General features: G+C 47.2%; 1 protein-coding gene across 3 annotated transcripts in view; it reads left to right on the top strand.

Moving 5' to 3' along the window:
- The first annotated feature begins 264 nt into the window (after positions 1-264).
- The window catches only part of IL17RD (interleukin 17 receptor D), a 73,132-nt gene continuing 51,713 nt past the window's right edge, over positions 265-21,683 (top strand). For all 3 annotated transcript variants that reach the window (XR_013830016.1, XR_013830017.1, XM_079932993.1), the window contains exon 1: positions 265-443. Coding sequence is in view for 1 of the 3 variants with exons in the window: in XM_079932993.1 (XP_079789119.1) it covers positions 318-443 (126 nt within the window). In the remaining 2 variants the exon portion in view is untranslated. The remainder of the gene's footprint in view (positions 444-21,683) is intronic.

Genomic DNA, 21,683 nt, shown 5'->3' with positions numbered 1-21,683 from the left:
AAAAAAAGACCTCTCAGGTGAAGGGAAAAAACTGCAGCTGTCGGCTTCTCAAAGTCACTCGGAGATGGGCTGTGCGGGCGTGGCTTAGAGGTCGGGGCGGGGCCAAGAGGAAGAGCCCGACCTAGGGGGCGGGGCCAAAACCGGAGGGTCGAGGCTAGGGGCGGGCCCCGGAGAGAAGGGGCGGGGCGAGGGCCGCAGCGCATGCTCGGTGGTGCCGCCAGCTCTGCCGCTGCCGCCAGCGCCACCGCCCACTCCGGGCTGGCCAGCGGCAGGCGGCCGGGGAGCAGAGTAGGGCCGGGCTGGGTGAGCGCACGGCCATGGCCCCGTGGCTGCAGCTCTGCTCTGTCTTCTTCACAGTCAACGCCTGCCTCAACGGCTCCCAGCTGGCAGTGGCTGCAGGCGGCTCCAGCAGAACGCGGGGCGCCGACACCTGTGGCTGGAGGGTAAGGAGAGGACAGCGAGTTTCTTGCTGTCCCCCAAAGCGCGGGGGCACAGGTGCTCGCGGGCAGTGGCGCCCGCGTCGACTTGTCTGCTCTCCGCAGAGTGCGCGGTGGGGCTGGGATCCCGCTGCTCCCGCCCTCCTGCGTCCCTCCCGGGTCGCTCGTCTGCCTGCCTCGGCTGGGTTGAAAGAGGCCGCTCGACCCCGGCTTTGTGTTGCTAATGAGGCGCGGCCACTGGCCGGGGTCCGGCTCCAGGAGGGCGGGCGAGAGGGACGCCCGGCGTGGGGCAGGAGTAGGGCGCCCCACCCTTTGTTCCAGGCCCGGGACCTCCTCCCTCTCAGGGCACAGGGCCCCGGGCTGGGATCCTCCGAGCTGTTCGCAGGGGGGGCGCTTTGGTGCGGGAGTGGGGGTCTTCTTTCGGACCTCCGGTCCAAAACTCTGCAAAAGCCCCGGATTGCCAGGCAGGGGACCCTGAGTGCTGGGGAGGGGTGCGCCCCCCTCTTTCGGAGCCGCTTTGTTCCTTCTGGGCCAGGCCGTCTTACCCCACTTTCACCCCCACCTCAGACTCCTGACTTGCTGGTAAATTTTGCTCCCGTATCCAGCCCTTCGAACGGTCTCACGGATGACCCCCCCACCTCCACCGCCATCCAGCTTGAGTTGAGGATATTTTTCGTGGCCAAAGGGAGGAATGAGCTTGTCCCCTCGGGCAGATGCCCGAGACGAGACTGGAGGGATGCACCGACTTTGTCCTGTGCTTGGAGCCCTCTGCCCCTAACCCAGCGCTTCTTCGATGCCATCTGGGCGATGGGACATGGGGAGGGGGGTGTGCGCGGGGACGCTGCCGTCCCGAGTTTCTATCAGGGCTCCTGGGCTTGGGCGGCCAGAGGACCTGGAGACTGTGTCCCTCTGCCCAGCACCCCTCCCACCCAAGCCAGGACCAGCCTGGTGTCAGGGCACTCACGGCCTTCAGCCTTGTGGAGGGGACACCGGTTTGCACTCAGGCAGCCATGGACATGACCTTGGCTCTTCTGGGCAGCCATGAGCCTCAATTTCTTCACCTGGAAAACAGGAGTAAATGAGATTTCCTAGTTTCCCTAGCACTACTGCTCTGAGGGATGGGTATGGGGTAGTTCTCTTAGAACAACGTCCACCCACCTCTTGTGGGGTGCTCTGAACGACCTCAAGCAGTTGAGGCCTAGAACCTGATATCCCTTTAGGGGCACAGGCTGGTGCCTCCAACTCACTTGCCCCGCATTCAGAGAAACACAGTGCAGAAAACGAGGTATGAACCAAGTAGCTGAAATGTCTTCAAACCCAATAGCTGTGCTATAGACAGCTATAACCCACCCTCTCACCAACCCCATAGTGAATGTAATCTTCCGATTTGAGTAAACATCACATTTTCTTACTCTGTCCCATTTTAGTAAAAATACCACTATTCTTGGGTTTTATTTTTTTTTCAATAGATACCAAGTTTTCCTCAGTTTTTAGATCAAAAAGTTTTCCTTAAGGCTTTCCCATGTTGACTTACCAATCCTAAATTTTCTGGATCTAAACTGGTGTGTTGGCTTTTGAATAACAGCATCACAGATATTTTATTCTGAATTTTCATAAGCCGGCCTAGGTGGATCAGCCCAATTTGCTGTTTTTCTGCACTTGCCCAGGTGGCATCACGTGTCAGTGCACAGACCTTGTGAAGTTTTAATGCTGTGGGTATAGCCGGGTCCCAGAGGAGCCAAGCTGGCGGTTTTGTGCTCTCTGTGGGAATGTGTTCGCCCCTAAACCTGCACACCCACAGGATTAATGGGGGCCCTCATCCCAGTGGCTTCACATTCATGCTGGGGGTGACCTTCTCAACAGCTCCTACCTTGGCCTCACAGTCCTTTCCTTGGGGTCATCTTCACCTGCTTTCTGAATGAGCATGGAAGCCTCAGGGCCATCTCCTGTACTCTAGGCTCTTCCCAAGCTGACGCGTGGCTCCTTCCCTCCTGGTCTTTTGATGCATCTGATGGAGCCACCAGCTTTCCCTGACCCAGCTTGTCCACCTGCCTTACATACTCACCTTTCCAACTCTAGCCCCTGGCCCTCCCACCCTGCTCCCTAACTCCTGTGCCCTTCTTGCTGCCGAGGCATGCTTTTTCCCTGCTCCTGGGATAGCTTTTCCTCCCCTGAGAACCCCCTGCTTGGCCTAAGACTCAGCTCAGATGATGCCTCCTCAAGGAAGCCCTCTGAATGCCATTCCCCTTGCTTCGCCTTCTCCTGCAGGTCCTTGCCTTTGGTTCTCACCAGACTACATCATCAGTATTTGTTCACATCTGTGTCTTCAGAGTAGTTTCTTTAGCCAGACGCTTAACCTTGTGTTGGTGAGCTCAGAGCCTGGGGCCCTGTAAATCTTGGCTGAACCCAAGTAGACCCTGCAGCCTTCCTGCTAAATCCTGTATGAAGTGATCGATTTTAAGAAGGGGGGTGGGGGAAGGGCCACGATCAGAGCAGTGAGCTCCAGTGTCTTCTCCGCAGTGAGCTTTTGTACATGCTACTCCCGCCTGTGTTCCTTCTCTTTACATCTCAGCCTCCCCTCTCAGCTCCAGCATCACTTCCTGCAGGAAGCCTCCTCTGCCTCTACCTCCCTAGGTAAGTTTTTACGGAAGTTGCGCTGTCAGAGGGCTGCCCAGTAAGTACTGGTGTACAGTTACTTGGCTATTTGATTCATGTCCGAGTCCCCTACAAGTTAGTGGGTGTTCAGCCCATAGTACTTAGTCTCAGTGCTGACTGAGGTTGCTTACAGTCTAGTTGGGGCTATGTTAACATATAAGAATAAGGGTTGGTGATGTGTGATGCAAGCAAGAGAGGGCTTCCTGTGGGTCTACGTCACACACAACCTGAGAAGCTGGAGACACAGCAGGGTAGAGAAGTGAGCCCTCAGGAGGGGCAGGATCTGGGTGCTGGAGAGGAGCTGAGCGATTGACCCCCTGGCTCTCCAGGGAGAGGTTGTTCCAGGAACTCTTGCCCCTGCAGGAATGTGTATTTTCCCAGGACTTGCAAGGTGACTGGAGCCAGCTAACCCTCAGCAGCTGTAACCCTCCCTTCGGGGCTGCTCTCGGAGGAGCCAGCCTGGTCTAAGTGGTCAGATTTCACAACCTCCCCATTATTAGCGGGGCAATTAAGGGGCCGATACCATCTTGAACACAGTGCAGTGTTTTAGAAATGAATTGTGGGCTCACTTCCTCAACTAGTTTTTTTTTTTTTTTTTTTTTTAAGTCTCTTAGGGCTCTTGCCAGGTAAAGTTGCTCTTTGAGTAATAAATACAATTTTCGCAAAGAAGTAACAAGTTGTAAAACTTCCAGAGGGGCCAGCATCCTCATTTACACTGAGTCTTAACTGCTTGCTTCTTGGAAGTGGAATGGTTTTGTTTGTGATGGGTAACTTTATGTTGGTCACTTGCACTGAGGTTTTTTCCCCTCCTCTTGCCTTGCTGGTTGTTTGAGAAGCCTATTTATGGAACAAGAAATTAGGAATCTATTCCCACAGGTTTTTATTTAGTGGCTTTTCCTGCAGTGGAGGAGGAGGGAACATTTCTTGCCTTCTTACCTAGATGGGGTACACCTTCCCTGGTCTATTATCCCTGAAACACAATTTCTACTCTCCCCTCCCCCCTTCCCCCACCAAAGTCTGTTCCTTCAGGAATTCAGGAAGCCAGAATGCTGGCATCGTCTTTACAATGAAGTGCAAGTTTCCCATTTAAGGCAAATACTTCATCTCTAAAGGTAGGAAGGAATAGGGTGGTACTTGGAAAAGAAGAAGTTCCAGCTGATTAAAATTTAGGTTCCTGATAAAAGTCCAATCCAAGAACTCTCCTTGGCTGTGGGCCCAGCCATGTTTATTTAATTCTGAATTGGATGTGTTTTCATTCACTTGCAGCTCGTGGCTCTCAAGGCTGCATCTGGTCTGCCTGTCCTGTGGCCGTGTTGTCCATGTTACACATGCTCTTGTGTCTTTTACAGAATTCTTCGTTAAAAATGAGTCAGCCCCGGTTGACACATTTTCAGAGAAACATTTTTATAAGAAGTGTGATGCTTTCTTCCAGCCTGTTTTTCTATGTTAATTTGGGAATCCTTTGGCTGGGGTCCATCTTTCTTGAGCAGCCCTCCCTTCTCTCCCCTCCCCCATCCATCCAGTGGACCGGGAGCCCCTGCAGTGCCTGGGGCATTGTGCTAGTTATTAACTCGGGGATACAGCTGGGTGAATGAGACCAGCAACTAAGTTCCGACTGAGGCACCATTTCCTTCCAAACATGATTTCTCATAGTGAAGTCCAGGGGCTTCCAGTACCAGGATTGTCTTGGGAGCTCGTTAAAATGCAGATTCAAGGCCGATGGGGCCAGAATGGGAGTGAGATGGGGCCCAGGAACTGACATTTTAACAAGTTCCTGTGATGCTCTCAACAGTGAGAATCGTTGCTTTAGGAGACAGGGCTTCGGTGGTCACAAGAAGGAGGCGGGAAGCCACATTCTAAACGTTTAAAATCAGCTTGACTTGAAATCACTTCACTGGACTTTTAGAATGTAAAGTGGAGACTTTGTCCGAGCTCTGGAAAATGGCAGGGGTGAGGCTGGCTGAAGGAGGACCTGGGGAGCCAGTCGTTTTGGGTGGGTGTCTCTGGCTTGGGGTTAAAGAGGAGGCTGGGGGTGAAGCGGACCCGACACTTGCACTGGGTTCCTCCCCAGAACAGCTGGGCCTGTCTGGAAAACAGTCTCAGCAGAGTAGGGTAGGATCCAAATCATATCCTCAGCCATTCAAACTTTACAGATGGCTTCCTTACAAAGGCAAGAACAGCTAATGCTTTTTTAAGTCTTTATTTTAATTTGAGTATTTTTCATGCTTCATTTGGCCTCAAATTTTTTTTTTTTTTTTCTTTTAAAAAAGTTTTCAAGCTGTCTTTCCCTCATCAGTCCCTGAACTTTTCACATACCGTGCCCCGGCAGATGTCTGCTGCTGCTGGGGCCACCCAGTCAACAATTAATTGTTCCTTTCATTCCTTGCTGCCTCTTGTGTCTGCCCCGATGGATGGGTTTTTAGGCTTCTGGAAGGTTGGGTCCCCCATCCTCAATTTGTAAGAGAATGGGCTGAGGCAGGGGCTCAGGTATCCCCAGAACTTGACAGGCTAGAGTGGGGGACAGCGCCTCTGGAGCAGACCTCTCTCCTGCCACCCTACTCCGGCAGCCAAGACCATTTCCGTTTCACATCTCGCCCAGATTTGGAGGTTCTTCTGTCCTCAGCAAGCCCAAGGGACCTGTCTGTGTTGGTGCCACAGGCCCCATCTCCAGGCAGCCCAACTTGCCTGGCTGGTGGGAGGCAATGTCCTCCTGGGCAGTGTTTGTCTTGGCTGCCAGGATGTTCTGAATGGGCCTGACACACGATTAGGTGACTGATGGCCCCGTAACACATTGTCTCCTCCAGGGCCTGAGGCCTTTGAAGCTCTTCCCTGTGGGAAGTAGACTATTTGCTCTATTAAAATGCCTTGGTATTTCCTCTGTTTAACCACAGGCCACTTCCTCTCTGCCACTCTAAACCCGGCAGGGCCACCGGCTGATTGAAAAGACACAAGCCCAGGAGTGATCACATCCTATTGAAACAGATAGTCTTACTGCAGATTAAAGCTGGAGCAGGTCTCTAAGAAGAAACCCAATCTACGGGGGATTCGTTGACATGGCTCCTTATCTTGCTCAGAATTTAGCCTGTTGATGTCATTCACACTTAAAGCCCTGAATGCTTTTTTTTTTTTTTTAAGAAGGAAAGCCTAAATTGTAACCAAATTAGTGTGTATTTCATCTACATACGGCAGGTTAAAGCGATTTGATCACCTGAATTTCTCATTGTGTGAGTTGAGGACTCTTCAGTGTCTGGGAAGAGCATGATGTCTATTCATAGAAAACCATACTTGGCTTATTCTCTGCTTGCAGATTCTGTCTGCTTGTTCTCACGTGTTCAGAAGCCCAAGTAAAACGTTTATAGCTTAAATAATACCAAGAATATATCTGGGAAGACTGTCCCTCATGCCTTCCCGAGCAGTATCTGGGAACGGTTTAATTATTAACATGAGGCATGAAACTAAAAATTGAACAATTGAAAAATTACCTAAGTAACAAAGACTGACATGACATTTAAACTCCATCTGTACCCTGTTTCTTCTGAAGGGGCCTAAAAATGGAATAACTAGTTAGTCTCTAATGAAGACTATTATATTTTTAAAATTTATTTATTATATTTTTATTTATTTTTGGCTGCGTTGGGTCTTTGTTGCTGCATGCGGGCTTTCTCTAGTTGTGGCGAGCGGGGGCTGTTCTTTGTTGGGGTGCGCGGGCGTCTCGTTGCGGTGGCTTCTCTTGTTGAGGAGCTCTAAGCACGCAGGCTTCAGTAGTTGTGGCTCGTGGGCTCTAGAGAGCAGGCTCAGTAGTTGTGGCGCAGGGGCTTAGTTGCTCCGTGGCATGTGGGATCTTCCCGGACCAGGGCTCGAACCCGAGTCCCCTGCGCTGGAAGGTGGATTCTTAACCACTGCACCACCAGGGAAGCCCAAGATTATTATTTTAACATTTGCAACTCCATTGTTTAAACCATCCATGATAAAAACAGCTTTCCTTTTCTTTGGTTCCTTGTTTGGAAATGTTGGGGGAAGGTGGATGTAGCTAATTAAGGCTACAACATTTAAAGGGGGGACTTAATAGGTACCAGCTGTCCTCAACAAATCACTGGATGGATGACAAAATAAAGATGTGATGTGAACACACATGTAATTCTCTTCTAAAACGGAAGTTGGCCTGTAAATTGTGTGATTTAATAGGGTAAATGCAAACTACCTTTACTATGCACTTTTAAGAAGAATTTGTTTTATAGTAAACCTAATGTCTTATTTGCATAAGGCTGGTACATTAAAAGTTGAAACGGCAGGACAGATGGCAGGTATTGTGGGAAGTTTAATAAATGATAATTTTATTGTATGTTTCTTCATTCCAAACCTCATCTAATAGGCATTAACCATGAGGCTTTTCATTAAAATTACTACATTGTAGGGGAGCTTGCTTGAACTTATCAGAAATGCCTATAAAATTGAAGCAGTGACTTTGAAAAGAGAATGGAAATTGGTAACATTAATTAAAATGTTCAGATGGATATTTACCTTTCACACATTAAATGAATACTTCAAATGAATCCTTTTGAAATCATAAGGGATTAGGCTTTAACTATAACGTTTTTAGATTTTGAAAGTCCTTTATTCCCTTAAAAACTAGGAGTTTTTCCAAGTGTTCTGTTTTGTCAGTTTTGTAGATTTTCCCCCCAATGAATGGTAACCCTTTAAAAAATGCTGGCTGTGGCCCCAGACTTCTGTTCTGAGCTGAACTGTTTTACTTGCCAGTGGGAGGGCTGATGGGGATAGAGGGAGGGTTTCCTTGTAAAGAAGAGGTACATTTTCCTGAGATGCGCCATGTGGTTCTCTGTGATTTTATTCTGTCCAGGTGATTTCTGGCTTCTCTTCTCCTGAAGAGGGTTTCTTCCCCTTTTATCTGAGGAAAATACAATGCAGTCCGGACCAAATGCAGGAGCAGTCAGCCTGAGCATGGTCCCTGTTGAGTGACAGCTTATCGCCTCCATCCTCTGGAGGGGGAACATTTGCTCTGGGTGGGGCCCAGGCCCTCGCATGGTTAGGATTTGTTGTGACTGCTCGATATCTGAAGTTTGCAAAGACTTACTTGGTGTGAGGAGGCAAGAGCAGCTCCCGTGTCAGGCCGTGGTTAAACTGTAGTTACGTTTTCTGGGAAAACACGAAGCGGAGAAGGACCAGGCCCCCGTCTGTAGGGGCTTCCTATCCAGGCGGGTCTGCAAGGCAACTCCCCGTCCTCGCTCTGCCTTGTCCACTCCTCCCAGAGGAGCATGAACCACGGTTCCTGCTGCCCCTCATCCCAGAACATTGCATTTTATGCACTGGCCAGTGTGAGAAGCAGGGTGGTACGGAGCAGATGTCCGAGGTGCTGCTGGGCGCCCACCTTTGGAACTCTGGCTTTTTATCCCACGTCTCAGTTGGTTCCCAGTAACTCTGGCTACTTGCTTTGCCTCAGTTTCCCCTGCTTTGGAGGAGGCCCGCCTTTCCCCAGGAGGCTTCTCCACAAAGCCCCCTAGGCTCCCTGTGTGAATTTCACCTTTGCCAGGAAGCCTACATTTAGTAAAGTCAGACTCGCCCCATCATGCCTCCAGATTTAGTGGGATGCATTCAGTCTTTTGCAGTGATGCAGCGAAGAAGGGGAATCTTGATTTGCTTATGAAGAAGACACTTAATTTGGATGGTTCAGAGGAGGCTTAGAGGGAGGGATCAGATGGCTGAAGAAGACTGGCCTCACTGGGGGGACTTTGAGTGTGGCCTCTGGTGAGTGGAACCAGGAGGTGGGGACAGTTTGGGCAGAAGGAGAGATGTGGGTGCGAATTCCCTGGCGGTCCAGTGGTTAGGACTCGGCACTTCCACTGTGGGGCCCGGTTTCCATCCCTGGCTGGGGAACTGAGATCCTGCAAGCTGCAAGGCGCGGCCAAAAAAAAAAAAAAAAAAATACAGAGAGGAAAAAAACAAAAAGAAAAATGCGGGTAAAGCTGGAGGAGGGTGGCTCATTGGAGGCAGTGGAAACAAGACGGCTGAAGACGGAGGCTGGGACTAGATAAAGGGGTGCCTTGAATTTTGCCTACCTGTACTTGTCAGGGATGGTGAGGCTTGGAAGGTTTCTCCAGCAGATGAATGGCTTGATAGGAGTGACCCTCAGCAGCCAAGCCTTCATTCCGTGAGTATTTGGCGTTTTCTATGTGTGAGGCCTGGTTTCTGGAGCTTAGATTGTGGTAAGGGAGACAAATAGGATAACAAACTACCAGACCTGCTCTATTTAACATAGCAACCGCTGCTGTCTCGCTCACCTCTTTTCTTCACTTGAGTTTTCTCCACAAAATTTTTTTACCATGAAACGCACAAAAGTGTTTTCTTGTCTGTCCGTGCATCTCCCTCAGTGCACTATCAGCTCCCTGGCGGCAGGTCCTTGATCTGCTTCGTTCCCTGCTGCACCAGGAGATGAGTGGCGGCACATGGTCGTTTCTCCCTATGTGTGACTAAGTGCTCTGAAGGAAATTAAAATGGGGTGATGAGAGCGGGTGAGCTCGGTGGCCTCTCTGAGGAGGTGACATGTAAGGCGAGCAATTGTAATGACAGTTTCCTCTGAAGTTCTATAGTTACCTATGTTCTATTTTTTTAAAAAATTTTATTTTTATTGAAGTATAGTTGGTTTTACTTATGTTTTGTTAACATTGGTGCATCATGTGGCATTAGATGCTGAGAGTAGCATAAAAATAGGCTCGCCTTCATTCACATCACAGTTTATTGGCACTGTGTCCTCATACTGGCCAACTGCTAGGCTGCAGGACAGATTCCCAGGGAATGAGAGAGGCAGTGGTTAGGGCTAGTACTGGATGGGAATCACAGTTTGCAGAGTGTTGGTTGCTTGAAGAGAGGATGTTTGGACTGTCCAGGTTGCGCTGCACTGTGGATGAAAAAAATGTAAAAAATGACTGCTAAGCGCTAACTAAGCATCTTGGTTTTGGACTTTACGACACAAAGTGAATGAAATGACTCTTACTTCCTGGCAGCAGCCCTTAGGTGGTATGACAGCTTGGTCTTTTTAACAGAGATACAGGTCTCATTTTCTTTCGGTCCCCTCTGGTTGTGAATGCCTTTCATTTTCTGAAGTCACTCGAGGGTCCATCCAGAATCAAAGATGCTCTTTGCCGCCTTTCCAGGGCTGTGGGTTTGCCGGCCAGCTGTGGTAATGAGGTTTTGCCCAGCTTTGATTTTCATGCCTTGCCTCCCTGTGGGAGGAACTAGATATTTCTGATCTTACCTCTGCTCATATTCAGATCCAGCCAAGCAATCAGTGACTTCCCGGGCTTTTTTGTGGGAGACTGTGGGAAAAGTCCTGGTTGGCTGGCTATGAATTAATGAAATCCTTAGAAGGGTTCACTAAAGATAGCTCCTGTGGTTTAAAAAAATAGCATTGCCTTTTTAATTTGAGAAAGAGGTCATGGAGTTTTACCAAAATTAAGCAGAGAAAATGTAACATCTGGTTGTGCTGCCTGAAGACTGCTGCAGTGGGGGGCTGGAGTGGTGGGTTCCGAGTATCTGGCGCGCCCAAGGTGACTGCCAACCAGGTCTCTCGGGCTGCTCTGGACACGCAGGCTGCCTCATTGTTCTCCTCCCTGGGTTTTGAAGCTTGAGACACAGAAATTCTATCCCAACATCTTTTCACTTGAGCACATTTCCCATCTACTGAGCTTTCTTCCTTTTACTTAAAGGGTCACACTTTTTTTTTTTTTTCCCTTTAAGTGCACAGTTTTCAAGTTGGAGATTAGGGTAATCATTGCTTTTATCTCATTAAAAAAAGATTGGGGTAGATAATGGGGGAGAGTTTGGGTGGAAGGCAGGAGAGTTTTAAAGAGCCATTCTAAAAAGTTTTTAAATTAGTAGGAATTCTGATAAGAGGAGAAAGAGAATAATAAATTGCAGAAGAGTTTTAGGGAAAGGCATAAAGGGGTTTTAAAAGGACCTGTTCCTTGAGAGCTTCCCTGGTGGCGCAATGGTTAAGAATCTGCCTGCCAACGCAGGAGACACGGGTTCAAGCCATGGTCTGGGAAGATCATGCATGCCATGGAGCAACTAAGCCCGTGCGCCACAACTACTGAGCCTGCACTATGGAGCCCGCATGCCACAGCTACTGAAGCCCAGTGCCTAGAGCCCGTGAAAACCCACGCACAGCAACGAAGACCCAACGCAGCCATAAATAAATAAACTATTGCCTTTTGGGGGAAAAAAAAGGACCTATGCCTTTTTAAAAAGCAGAAACATAAATGTCTTAAATGTCTGCTATGTGTACATACCCCCTCAACCACTACCCAGTTAAGTGAATAATAAGTTACACTACTGTGGGTTTTAAAAATTTATTTTAGGGACTTCCCTGGTGGCGCAGTGGTTAAGAATCCGCCTGCCAATGCAGGGGACACGGGTTCGAGCCCTGGTCCGGGAAGATCCCAAATGCCGCGGAGCAACTAAGCCCGTGCGCCACAACTACTGAGCCTGCGCTCTAGGGCCCGCGATACACAACTGCTGAGCCTGAGTGCCACAGCTACTGAAGCCCGCGTGCCTGGAGCCTGTGCTGCACAGCAAAAGAAGCCACCGCAATGAGAAGCCTGCGCGCTGCAACGAAGAGTAGCCCCCGCTCGCTGCAACTAGAGAAAGCCCACACGCAGCAACAAAGACCAAATGCAGCCAAAAATAAAAAAATAAATTTTAAAAAAAAAATTATTTTTAATCCTGAATCTATTCTGTATTGAGACTTTATACTTTGGGGTGTACATTTTCTGAAACAGGGAGATGAAGCTGTTGCTGCCCAGCCCCCACCCAGGCCAGCAGGCAGCCAGTCAGCTATACCTGGGGCTTCACTTTACTCTCTCCCCTATATTTTAGATTCTGAAAATTTCAAACCTATAGAAAAGTTGAAAGAACAGTGGGGTGAGCACCTATTTCCCCTTAGCCTAGAGTCACCAGTGCTTTGCCTCACGTACCTCAGCTGTACTCCTAAATATCCTTCATGATTTCTTTCTGAATCACCTTCCAGGATTCAGACAAGGGCCACTCACTGCTTATAGACACCTCCTGTCTCTTTAGTTTCCTTTAATCTAAAGGAGTCCCTCCACTTCTTTTTGATCCTTTATAACATATACATCTGAAGAGTCAAGGTCACTTGTGGTATAGACAGTCACACAACTTGGATTTCTGATTGTTTCCTCGTGATTAGGGTCAAGTTAAATATTTTGGCAAGATCCCTCTAAAGGAGAGAGTGTGACATTGTTGGATTTTAGGTATCAATAGGTAACAAATATAGGTGCAGTTTTAGCAAAGAGCAAAATATGTTTTTTCTACTTGAAATTGTACATAGAGACCTTTCTAATGATTTAACCCAGTTTGGTCTTGTGTTATTTGTCTTTTTTAAAAACACAGTGCTTTACAGTAGGGCTTTCCTTTTACTTTACTGAACGTCCAAAGAAACTGCAGGGTGTCATTTGTGCTATCCTGTAATTTAACTTATTTCCTTGAAGACGATTTGAAATCAGTTGTGCTCTCAAAATTGGGAGTGCTGGATCCCAAGAATGCTTAAGGCTTTTGCTGTTCACCAGGGCTTTTTGCAAACAGTTGTAGATGTCGCCCTCAGCGACCGACCAGGAATGAGTTCCTATTATAACCTCCCCTTGGCCGGGGCAGGTTTACGGTTGAGTGCTCCCTCACACCCAAACTCAGCCACTTCTTTCCTTTGTGCTAAGAAAACAATGAACTTTATTTCCAGAAAAGGCCGCTTCACTCAAAACATGTCCTCAATTTCCAGTCTTCTCCTTCTATGATTGTGTATTGCCTAAATTATTTTATTAGAGACCCTTAACAGAGTTTCATTCGTTTAACTTGAATTACTGTCTTCTACCTCATGGCATGCCTTTTCTTTCTTTTATTTGTCCCTACCCCAGATTTAAAGCCCAAAGACTCAGCAAGTTAATATTGATTATTTTTCAAAGTAAGTTAAAACGTCAAAAAGTGACAAGTTGTTATTCTCCCAGGGTACCAGGGAGACGACAGAGACAAGCCCTGCATCTTTTATTCATAAGTGCAGGGAGCCGGTGAGGGCGCGGGAGGGCCTGTGCACCAGTCGTTTGTTCAGCTTTCAGGACCAGGCTTCCTCCCCTGCTGGCCGTGAAATGTCATGCCGAGATGTAATAGCGGGACATTCAGCGTCCAGAGAATGGACTGCAGAGGTTCAACCCCGCTTTTCATTTTATTTTCTGGCACCGAATCCACGGTCGCCTCCGTGGCCTGACAGCAGAAGGCCAGAAAAGCAGCGATCGGGATGCTGGTAGGGATGCTGTGCCGGGGTACACGCAGGGCACCAAGGATGGGCCAGGGTGCGCCTCGGGAGAGGGCGGCGGGCTGCCTTTGCTTAGTCTAGTCTACCCTGCTCGAGGAGAGGGTTCTTGTTTCCATGGCTCTTCTACTGTCAGTTTTGGTGGGAGAGGGAGTGTAGAGTGCTTTTGAGTTCAGAACTTACTCAGGGATAAACATTTCTGTGTAGAGGGCAGTCCTGGGGCAGGGAGCTGAGGCTGTGAGACTCCCTGGGCTCTGACATTTTCTTTAGAAAAAGAGAAATCAGGCAGCACTTGCTAAGCAGGCTTAGAATTTGATTTAGAGCAATAGTTCTCAATTGGGGGTGATTGGGGAATCTCTGGAGACACTTTTGGTTGTCACAACTGGGAGGAGGTTTGCTACTGGCATTTCCTGGGTAGGAACCAGGGATGCTGCTAAACACCCCCAAATGCACAAGTCAGCCTTTTCCAGTAATAGCCCAAAATGTCAGTAGTGCTGAGGTTGAGAAAACCTGATTTTGGGGTCCCATTTTAGTATTTGAATTTTTCAGCTCACTTAGCCTTATAACACTTTTCAATTTCCTTTCTGTTTAACAGAAGCTGCTGGTTCTATAAATCTGCACTCAGGATGAATTTCCATTAAACTCTCTAAGACATATGATTAAACTATTGTGGTGCTCCTTGAAGATATGCCCTGAATGCAACTACTATTTAAAATGCAAAAGACGATTTTTTTGTTTTGGCCATAATTTGATCAAAGTAGCATAACCTGTGCCTCTGTTTTTGTTACTCACTGATGGTCTGTGGATAACATTACATTTTTTCAGCATGAAACCCAACACTTCAAATCCCTAAAGCAGTCTCAAATTTATGGTTAATAAAAGCATTTATTGTACTGGATGTCATCTGTTATATCACTCTGGGGCTAGAAACTGGCAAGCAGTGGACAGGAAATATTTTCATTTCAAATCGCTTCAATCTTACGGTCTAGGGGCAAAAGTGTCTGATTTCAGGAAAGCCGCGGTGAATAGCATAGTAATGAATGCATTTTTAGTTGATTAAGCAGGCATTCTCTCCCTTTCAAACAATCTTCTCTCTTTGGCTTGGTGGGGCTAAATAAACATGTGATGTTAAACGATAGCATTTCTTGGGTTGGCCATTCTTTTCCTTTGATCATCTTAAAACTTTTCAAAGTGTTTTCCAGGAATCGTCAGCAGAGCAGGAACAAGTGCGGGAGAATGGCTAGACTCGAGTGTTGACCCTCCTTGTAATTATTTACTTTCTGAGCAGAGGAGGTTTTCTGAGATGATGCTGACTCTTCCGAATTCCTCTTAAAAGATGGAATTTGGTACCCTGCCCTTGAGATCACGAATTTAGGAGGAAAAAACATTGTGATTTTTTTTCTTTTTAAAGGCTGCAATTTTATTGTAACTTGAGTCCTGATTCCCCCACAGCCATCAAGTAAACAGGGTGAGGAACGTTCCATTCAGAGGCAGCCATGGGTGGTGGTGATATATCCAGGACAAGGTACCTTTCATCCTGGCTGCCCAGTGCCTTTGAACGTGTTATGTAAATCATCACTTCCACTGAGCTTCGGAGGTAGACGATTATTTCTGATGTGGTTCCTTTTTTTCCAGATGAGGATTCCATGACACAAAGAGCCAGGAAGGGATTAGGATGGGAGGCCATGTGCCTCAGAGAGGCCTCTCTCTGCCAGATACTACGAGAGCCACAAAGTTCTTACCTTGCCTGTGCCCCCAGCAGCGAACTTGCCCTGCCTTCCCAGAACCCAGCCGTGTCTACCATGTGCAACAAAGCAACTCATGGGGGTGGGAAGAAAGCAAGACTAGATACCAGCGAGCGCTTTGCAGATAATTAAACTAGGGTTCGGCCTTTACCCCAGAGGTTACCAAACTTGGCTGAACTCCAGAATCACCGGAGGAACATTCTTGGGAGGGGGCGTGGAGGTGAGAAATTCCGGGATTCACCCCAGACCTGCTTAAGTGGGATTTCCAGGGGAAGGCCAGGAATCTGAGTTTTTAAAAAAGCTGCCAGATGGGTGGTTGCCGGGGTTTTGGGGGTGGATGAAGGGTTTCACTACAAAGGGGGCAGTACAAGGGAATTTTGGGGGGATGGTGGAACTGTTCTGTGTGCTGACTGTGATGGTAGCTACAGCGATGTACACATTTACACATCTAATTATACATTTATATATGTATAAACTCGTGGAACTGTACACCAAAAACGTCCATATTTACGTGTAAAAAAAAATGCTGCTTGCGTGAAACTGAGCTATCCCCAAGGTGTCAGGTGGGAAGGGTCGTCCAGCTGTGGGAGAACGCCACCTGGAATTGCAGAGGCAGGTAAGGAGGTCCTCCAGTAAAACTTTCTGTGACGATGGACATGTTCTTCCCTGCACTGGCCAGTTCAGTAGCTATTAACCATGGCGGCTGAAATGTGGCCAGCACAATCGTGGGACTGAATTTTAAATTTACTCAAGTTAAGTTTAAATAGCTACACATGGCTCGAGGCTGCCCTATTGGACAGTTTGCCTTAGAGGCAAACATTGCCATACTGGGGGGGGGCTTTGGCTCTGTGCCAGGTGCATACAGAGCCCATAAAGAGCTCTTTATGCTTGAGGGACAATAGTAAGTCATCCCAAGTAGAGAGCAAAATGGGCACGTGGGCCAGCAGCGTGGGTTGGTAAGGACAGAGGAAAAAGGAACCTTGGAAAGAAGAGTGGTGTGAGATGGGTCCAGGCAGAGAACAATCTTGCCAAGTGGAGGAGTCAGCTTTTCTTCCCCTAGCGCAGAAGTCAGAGGGTGCCAACTGTGGGCCACTTCCTTCCCCAACTTCCCAACCTCGTTCATCTTAAAAGTAGTTGGTTAGTATGTTCTTTAATTGTACTTCTGTTCCCCTGAGGTGACATGATATACAGGAAGCCATTGGAGGGTTCAGGGGAGCGATGTGTGGACAGGGTTAGGGGGTACTTGTGGCTGGGCTGAGGGTTTGCTGGGTCCCCCTGCCAACCTAGACGGGGTGTGGTGAAGAACCTGTGTGGGCATATTCTGCTCCCCTTTGGGGAATGAGATGTTATGAAAAGGCAACTGGGCACAAACCTCCCACTTAGGCATGGAGCACACGGCCTCCATCTGGGCATATGTTCAGACACTCTTAAACCTACGTCCCCACCCCCATGGACTTATGCCATCTTAAATAGCGTTACTTTTCCAAATGCATTTATAAAAGAGTGAGATTCTGAAAGTGTGGCCTTTTATTAGTGCAGACCAAATGGTGACAGAAATAATGTTCCAGTTTGTCAACATATTTGTCCTTAAATAAATTTGCTAAATGACTAACAAAAAAAAAATTCATGAGCTATGGGTTTTTATAAATTAGTAGGTTTTGTTAATATTAGAGTAGGGCTTACTTGAAAGCCTGAGGGCGGACTTATTTTTTTTAAAGAAGGGGCTTTAAAATTAGAAGAGCTATTCTTTTATTTTTATATGAAAACTTCACATCTTTAGATCAGGAAGAGAAGGACATTCTGAATCATAGCATCTTTAAGCGGAGTATCCTTGTGTTGCCTTTATAATTTGGTAACTTCAACCTAATGCAAAAAAAAAAACAAAACTGAATGAGCATTAAATGCTGTTTCTTCCATTCTTGAATACAGAAACATTTTGATGTAGAGTTGTAATCACTATTTTTAATGGTTATTATTATCTTTCTTATTTATATTTGTTTTCTGAAGATATTTCCATGTTTTTACATAGTTTACAGACTTGTTGCTCTTAGTGGTCATATGATATTTTCATATTGTGTGCCTCTGCCCCTTTTACTACCCCTCTCCCCCACAGATGAAGCACTTGGGCTATTTCCAAGTTATTGCTGTTATAATGCTGCTATGAATATCTTCATGCAGATTGGTTTCCTGTCCCACCTCGCCATTTTGGTTTGTTTCCTTGGCATATATAGTGTTTCCCAAAGTGTAATTACTGGGGCAAAGGTTTTATAGCTCTTACAACACGTTTACCAACCTGCCTTGTATAATGACTGAGCCAATTTACTACAAAGAATTGTGTTTTGAGAAGAGGGTAAATTTGGTCCACAAATCCCAGCTGTACCATTTGCTATCATTTATTGTGACCTTGGGCAAATTTCTTCACCTGTAAAATGAGTCAATAATAGTTTATCTCCCAGCATTGTTCTGAGACTTAAGTAAGTTACTGTCTTTAAAACATTTAGCTCTGTGCCTGTCCACATAGTAACTACTTATAATGATTGGTGGCAGACGGCTGTCCGTTAATAAGTGTGCTCATTTTTCCACATCCTAAAAAATATTGACATTTATAATTTTTATTTACACTTTGTTATTTGAGTTGTACCTTATACTTGTTTCATTCTGGGTTTATTAGAGAGGGACTGAATCTTTCCACCTGGTGATTTACCTTCTGAGTAAGTTTTAGTGCTTTTAAGTCTGGTGGTATTAATGTGAGGTGTGGATGAAATGCTGCTCAGTAAAAGTATTAGGGAAGATGTTTAAGTGAGTAAATGAGGGTTTTAAAATCAGAATATTGATTGAGTGACTCTTTTGCACTTAATAGCATATTATGAAAATAGTTGAATCTAAACATTATCATGGGAATCCTATTTGTACCAGTAATTTGGCTAGCGAACCTTTCTTCAGAAATAGATTTTCCAAGGTTGATTTTGGATTGATCACACATTTCCTGTGAATAGAATATATATGAATCCTGTTTTACTGCAGCTTTTGGAAATCCTGATCTTGGGCTAGAAGCCACTCTGTTAGATGGTCTCATTTACATCAGTGTGACCTGTGAGATGAGGGCATCCCAGGCCAGCTGAGTGTGACTGTGGACAGGGCAGGTGACCCCTCTGACCCTCAGTTTCTTTACCTATAAAATGGGACAATCAGACTAGAATTATTCTTAAGAATTTAAGAATTGTTTATATTGAGATAACTTGAAGTTTTAACTCGGAGGATAATTTTTCTATCCTACCCATTCCACTTCCTTATTAAGTCGGTCCCGTCAGTTTCCATCTGGACTCTTGCCTCTTGCACCTGGGTGTCCTGTTTTTGATCTGTCTCGAGAAAAAACACCCAGCCTGTGGCCATTTTTGCAGATCTTTCTCTAATAAAAGTAAAGTGTCTGTCCTCCGCATAGGTTTTGTTTTTTTTTTTAAAGATTTGTACACTGGGAATTCCCTGGCGTTCCAGTGGTTAAGATACTTTGATTGCCGAGGGTACGGGTCCGATCCCTGGTCAGGGAACTAAGAGCCCACAAGCTGCGTGGTGTGGCCAAAAAAAAAAAATATTCGTACACAGATTGCTTTATTTCTACCAAGTGTGCCCGCCGCATCGGCTCCACTGTCATTGTGATTTGCCTGTACTGGTGTTTACCCAGAGGTGCCTAGTGTGTCTATCTGCCTCCATCCTTCACATTTCCCGTGCTCTTGTCCACATGGCCAAAGGCCCCCTTGCGTCTCTTGTTTTTTTTCAACATTACACTACCGTTAATGATTGCTTTCAACCTATTTAGTCTTCTGGGCCAGGAGCTGTTAGGGTCCAATCAATCACTGAATCCATAAACAAGAGCACTGCCTCAGACTCCCCATGAGCCCTGAATTACATCAGGGTGTTGACAGTCCCGGAGGCCTGGACCACTCTGTCAGTGACTGTCAGGGGCAAGAGAGGATTCGGGTATGTGCACGGTGGTGGCAGGGGCGGGAGAAAGGCAGCTGCAGATAAAAACTGACCAGAGATAAGAAATAGTTGGTTTGGCAGAAAATCTGCATGTGGGTAATTGCAGGGCTGAGAGATTAATTTTGTTTCCCTTTCACCCCCATTTGCACCAAGCTGTCTTGATTTTGAATTGAAGTATAGTTGATTTACAATTTTATATTAGTTTCAGGTCTGCAACCTAGTGATTCGATATTTTTATAGATTATACTCCATTTAAAGTTATTGTAAAATACTGGTTATATTCCCTGTGCTGTACATTACACCCTTGTATCTTATTTATTTTATACCTAGTTGTCTTCTTATTAGGAAAGCTAAACAGGTTAAAATAGCGATACACATACACACCCATCCCTCACCCAGGGGTTGCTGTCCCCCGGGTTTCCGTCTAGGTGCTGTCATCCTGAGTGATTGCCACCTGCCCAGGTTGAAGTGGTATTGCTTTAGTGGGTCCTGGGTGACTGTTCCTTGGATACGATAAGAACATTTCAGGAGAGTGGAAGAAGTAGCATTTAATGCTCAGTAAGCTCTTTTTTTTTTTTTTCTGCATTAGGCTGAAGTTACCAGTTTATAAGGGCAACACAAGGAACCTCTGCTTAAAGACGCTGACTGGCAGGCAAGGAGGCAAGAATGCTTGATAGGCTGTCAGGAAGCTGGTCACCTCCAGAGGGGTCTGTGACACAAGCCAGAGGGGGAAGTGATGGTGAGAGGCTGGGGAAGAGGTCACCCATGCAGAGACCAGAGGGCCTGCAGCTTGAGGGCATGGAGAAAGCTTTCTTGATGAAGAGCCTTATCTCCAGGGATCATGCCCTCCAGAAGCTCTGAGCTTAGCCAGGTGCCCTGGGAAGGCACTGGGTGGTTTTAAACCAGCACCTCCACCTGCAGCAGTAACAGAGCAAGCAGTGTCTTAATCCCCTGCAGAAAGGACTGAGGTGTGCGTGATACGTGCAGCTTGTACCTCTAAATACCCTCACCCCAAGTAAAGCTTGGTTGTGAACACCTTCCCTGAACCTTGACCAACACCCCATGAAATTGATGGTTCCGTCCTGTGGCCTATAGCTTGTGGTACCCTGCCGGAAGGACACTGGCCTGGACGGCCATTCCTTTATGGTTGCAAGCACCTTTGAGGGTCTCCCGGTGCCACCAGCTGGTTCCTCACTGAGCGCATTCATGTGCTTTGATGCAGTGAGGCTGGGAGGTGGGGTGGGATAGGAGGCAGGGGGTGGTCTCCTTGGGATCTGCTCCTTACTGGGAGCTTTTCCCCTTTCTTCTGCTCTGGGCTGGATGAAGCTTCAACCTTTGCAGAACGCTCTTGGCTGGGTGAAAACATCTTGAAATGGGATTTCTATCTATGGAAATTGAAAAGGAGATAAATCGCAGGGACTGTTTCTCCTGTTCTGATGCGCCTCCCGCCCCCTGTAAGTATAGAAATGTTTAGCTTCAAATAAGTGGCTTGAGATGTACCACTGTTCTCATTTGGAAATGTGAAGCTGGCCGCTGCCCAAAGGTGCCCCCTCACCTAGTCTTCAGGTAGCACAGGGGTGTCCCTTCCACCTGAATGTCACTTCCTGGGCACTGGCCCCCATCCCAGTCACTCTTAGACCCTTCTCCGTGTCCTAGCCCTGCACTCTGCACATCCTGGGTGCTCTGTGAATAAGGGCTGGATTATCCTACTGAGTACAGATACTCAACTTACGCACATTAGCGCTTTGGGTAAAGGGGTTTATGTGGGGTCAGCGTTCTGGGGAGTGTGTGATGCCTGGAGGATCTTAGTGACTTGGCACATCTGCATGTAAGCACAGCCTCTGAGCCCCGATCTACTTCCCATAGGGTTCCTGGCAGCCTCTGGGGACTAAGACTGTTCATCCTGGACATGTTCCCCTGACTCCTGGGAGGCAGTGGGAGGGCTCCCCCCCAGGGCTGCCTGTCTGGTGGGGTCACCTGACCGGGGTGACTTGGCCCTGTCAGGATTGTCCAGGAACAGTGGAGATGAAGTGTGTCTAGCACTGAGACAGTTCCGTGCCTTTGCAAACAACACACTTCCAAAAGGATCCCGCCACCGCCCCCAGGGCGTTGTAAGGTGGCGGAAGGAAGCGGTGGCTGACAGCAGAGTTAAACTTGAAGGTTGGTCACATTTCTGACATACCATTTTCCTCCGCCTACCAGCAGCTGCCCTCTACTTTGAAAGGGAGCTTAGCTGCTCGCATAAACTTTGCCTTGTGATAATGTAAACTATTATTAGGATTATCTTTTTATTCATAATATACGTCTCACTCTCTGTCTCCCTTATTTTTTCTGTGCTTGAAACACTCATTTACCCTTAGAACCCAGAGGCAGCTACAACCCCTCTGAAAACGACGAAACACTTTATAACAGACTACCTATTTAAATCTCTCTGTGGTTTAAAAAGGACTCTGGGAATGAAACCATTGGGTTGAGGAAGCTTCAAATCTCAGCAAAGATTCCAGGCTAAAACTGGCATTTGATGTTGACAAA

Source organism: Stenella coeruleoalba, assembly GCF_951394435.1.
Source record: "Stenella coeruleoalba genome assembly, chromosome: 10".
Classification (NCBI taxonomy): Eukaryota; Metazoa; Chordata; class Mammalia; order Artiodactyla; family Delphinidae; genus Stenella; species Stenella coeruleoalba.
Note: the sequence above shows the minus strand (reverse complement) of the source record. Positions and strands in the feature narration are given on the sequence as shown.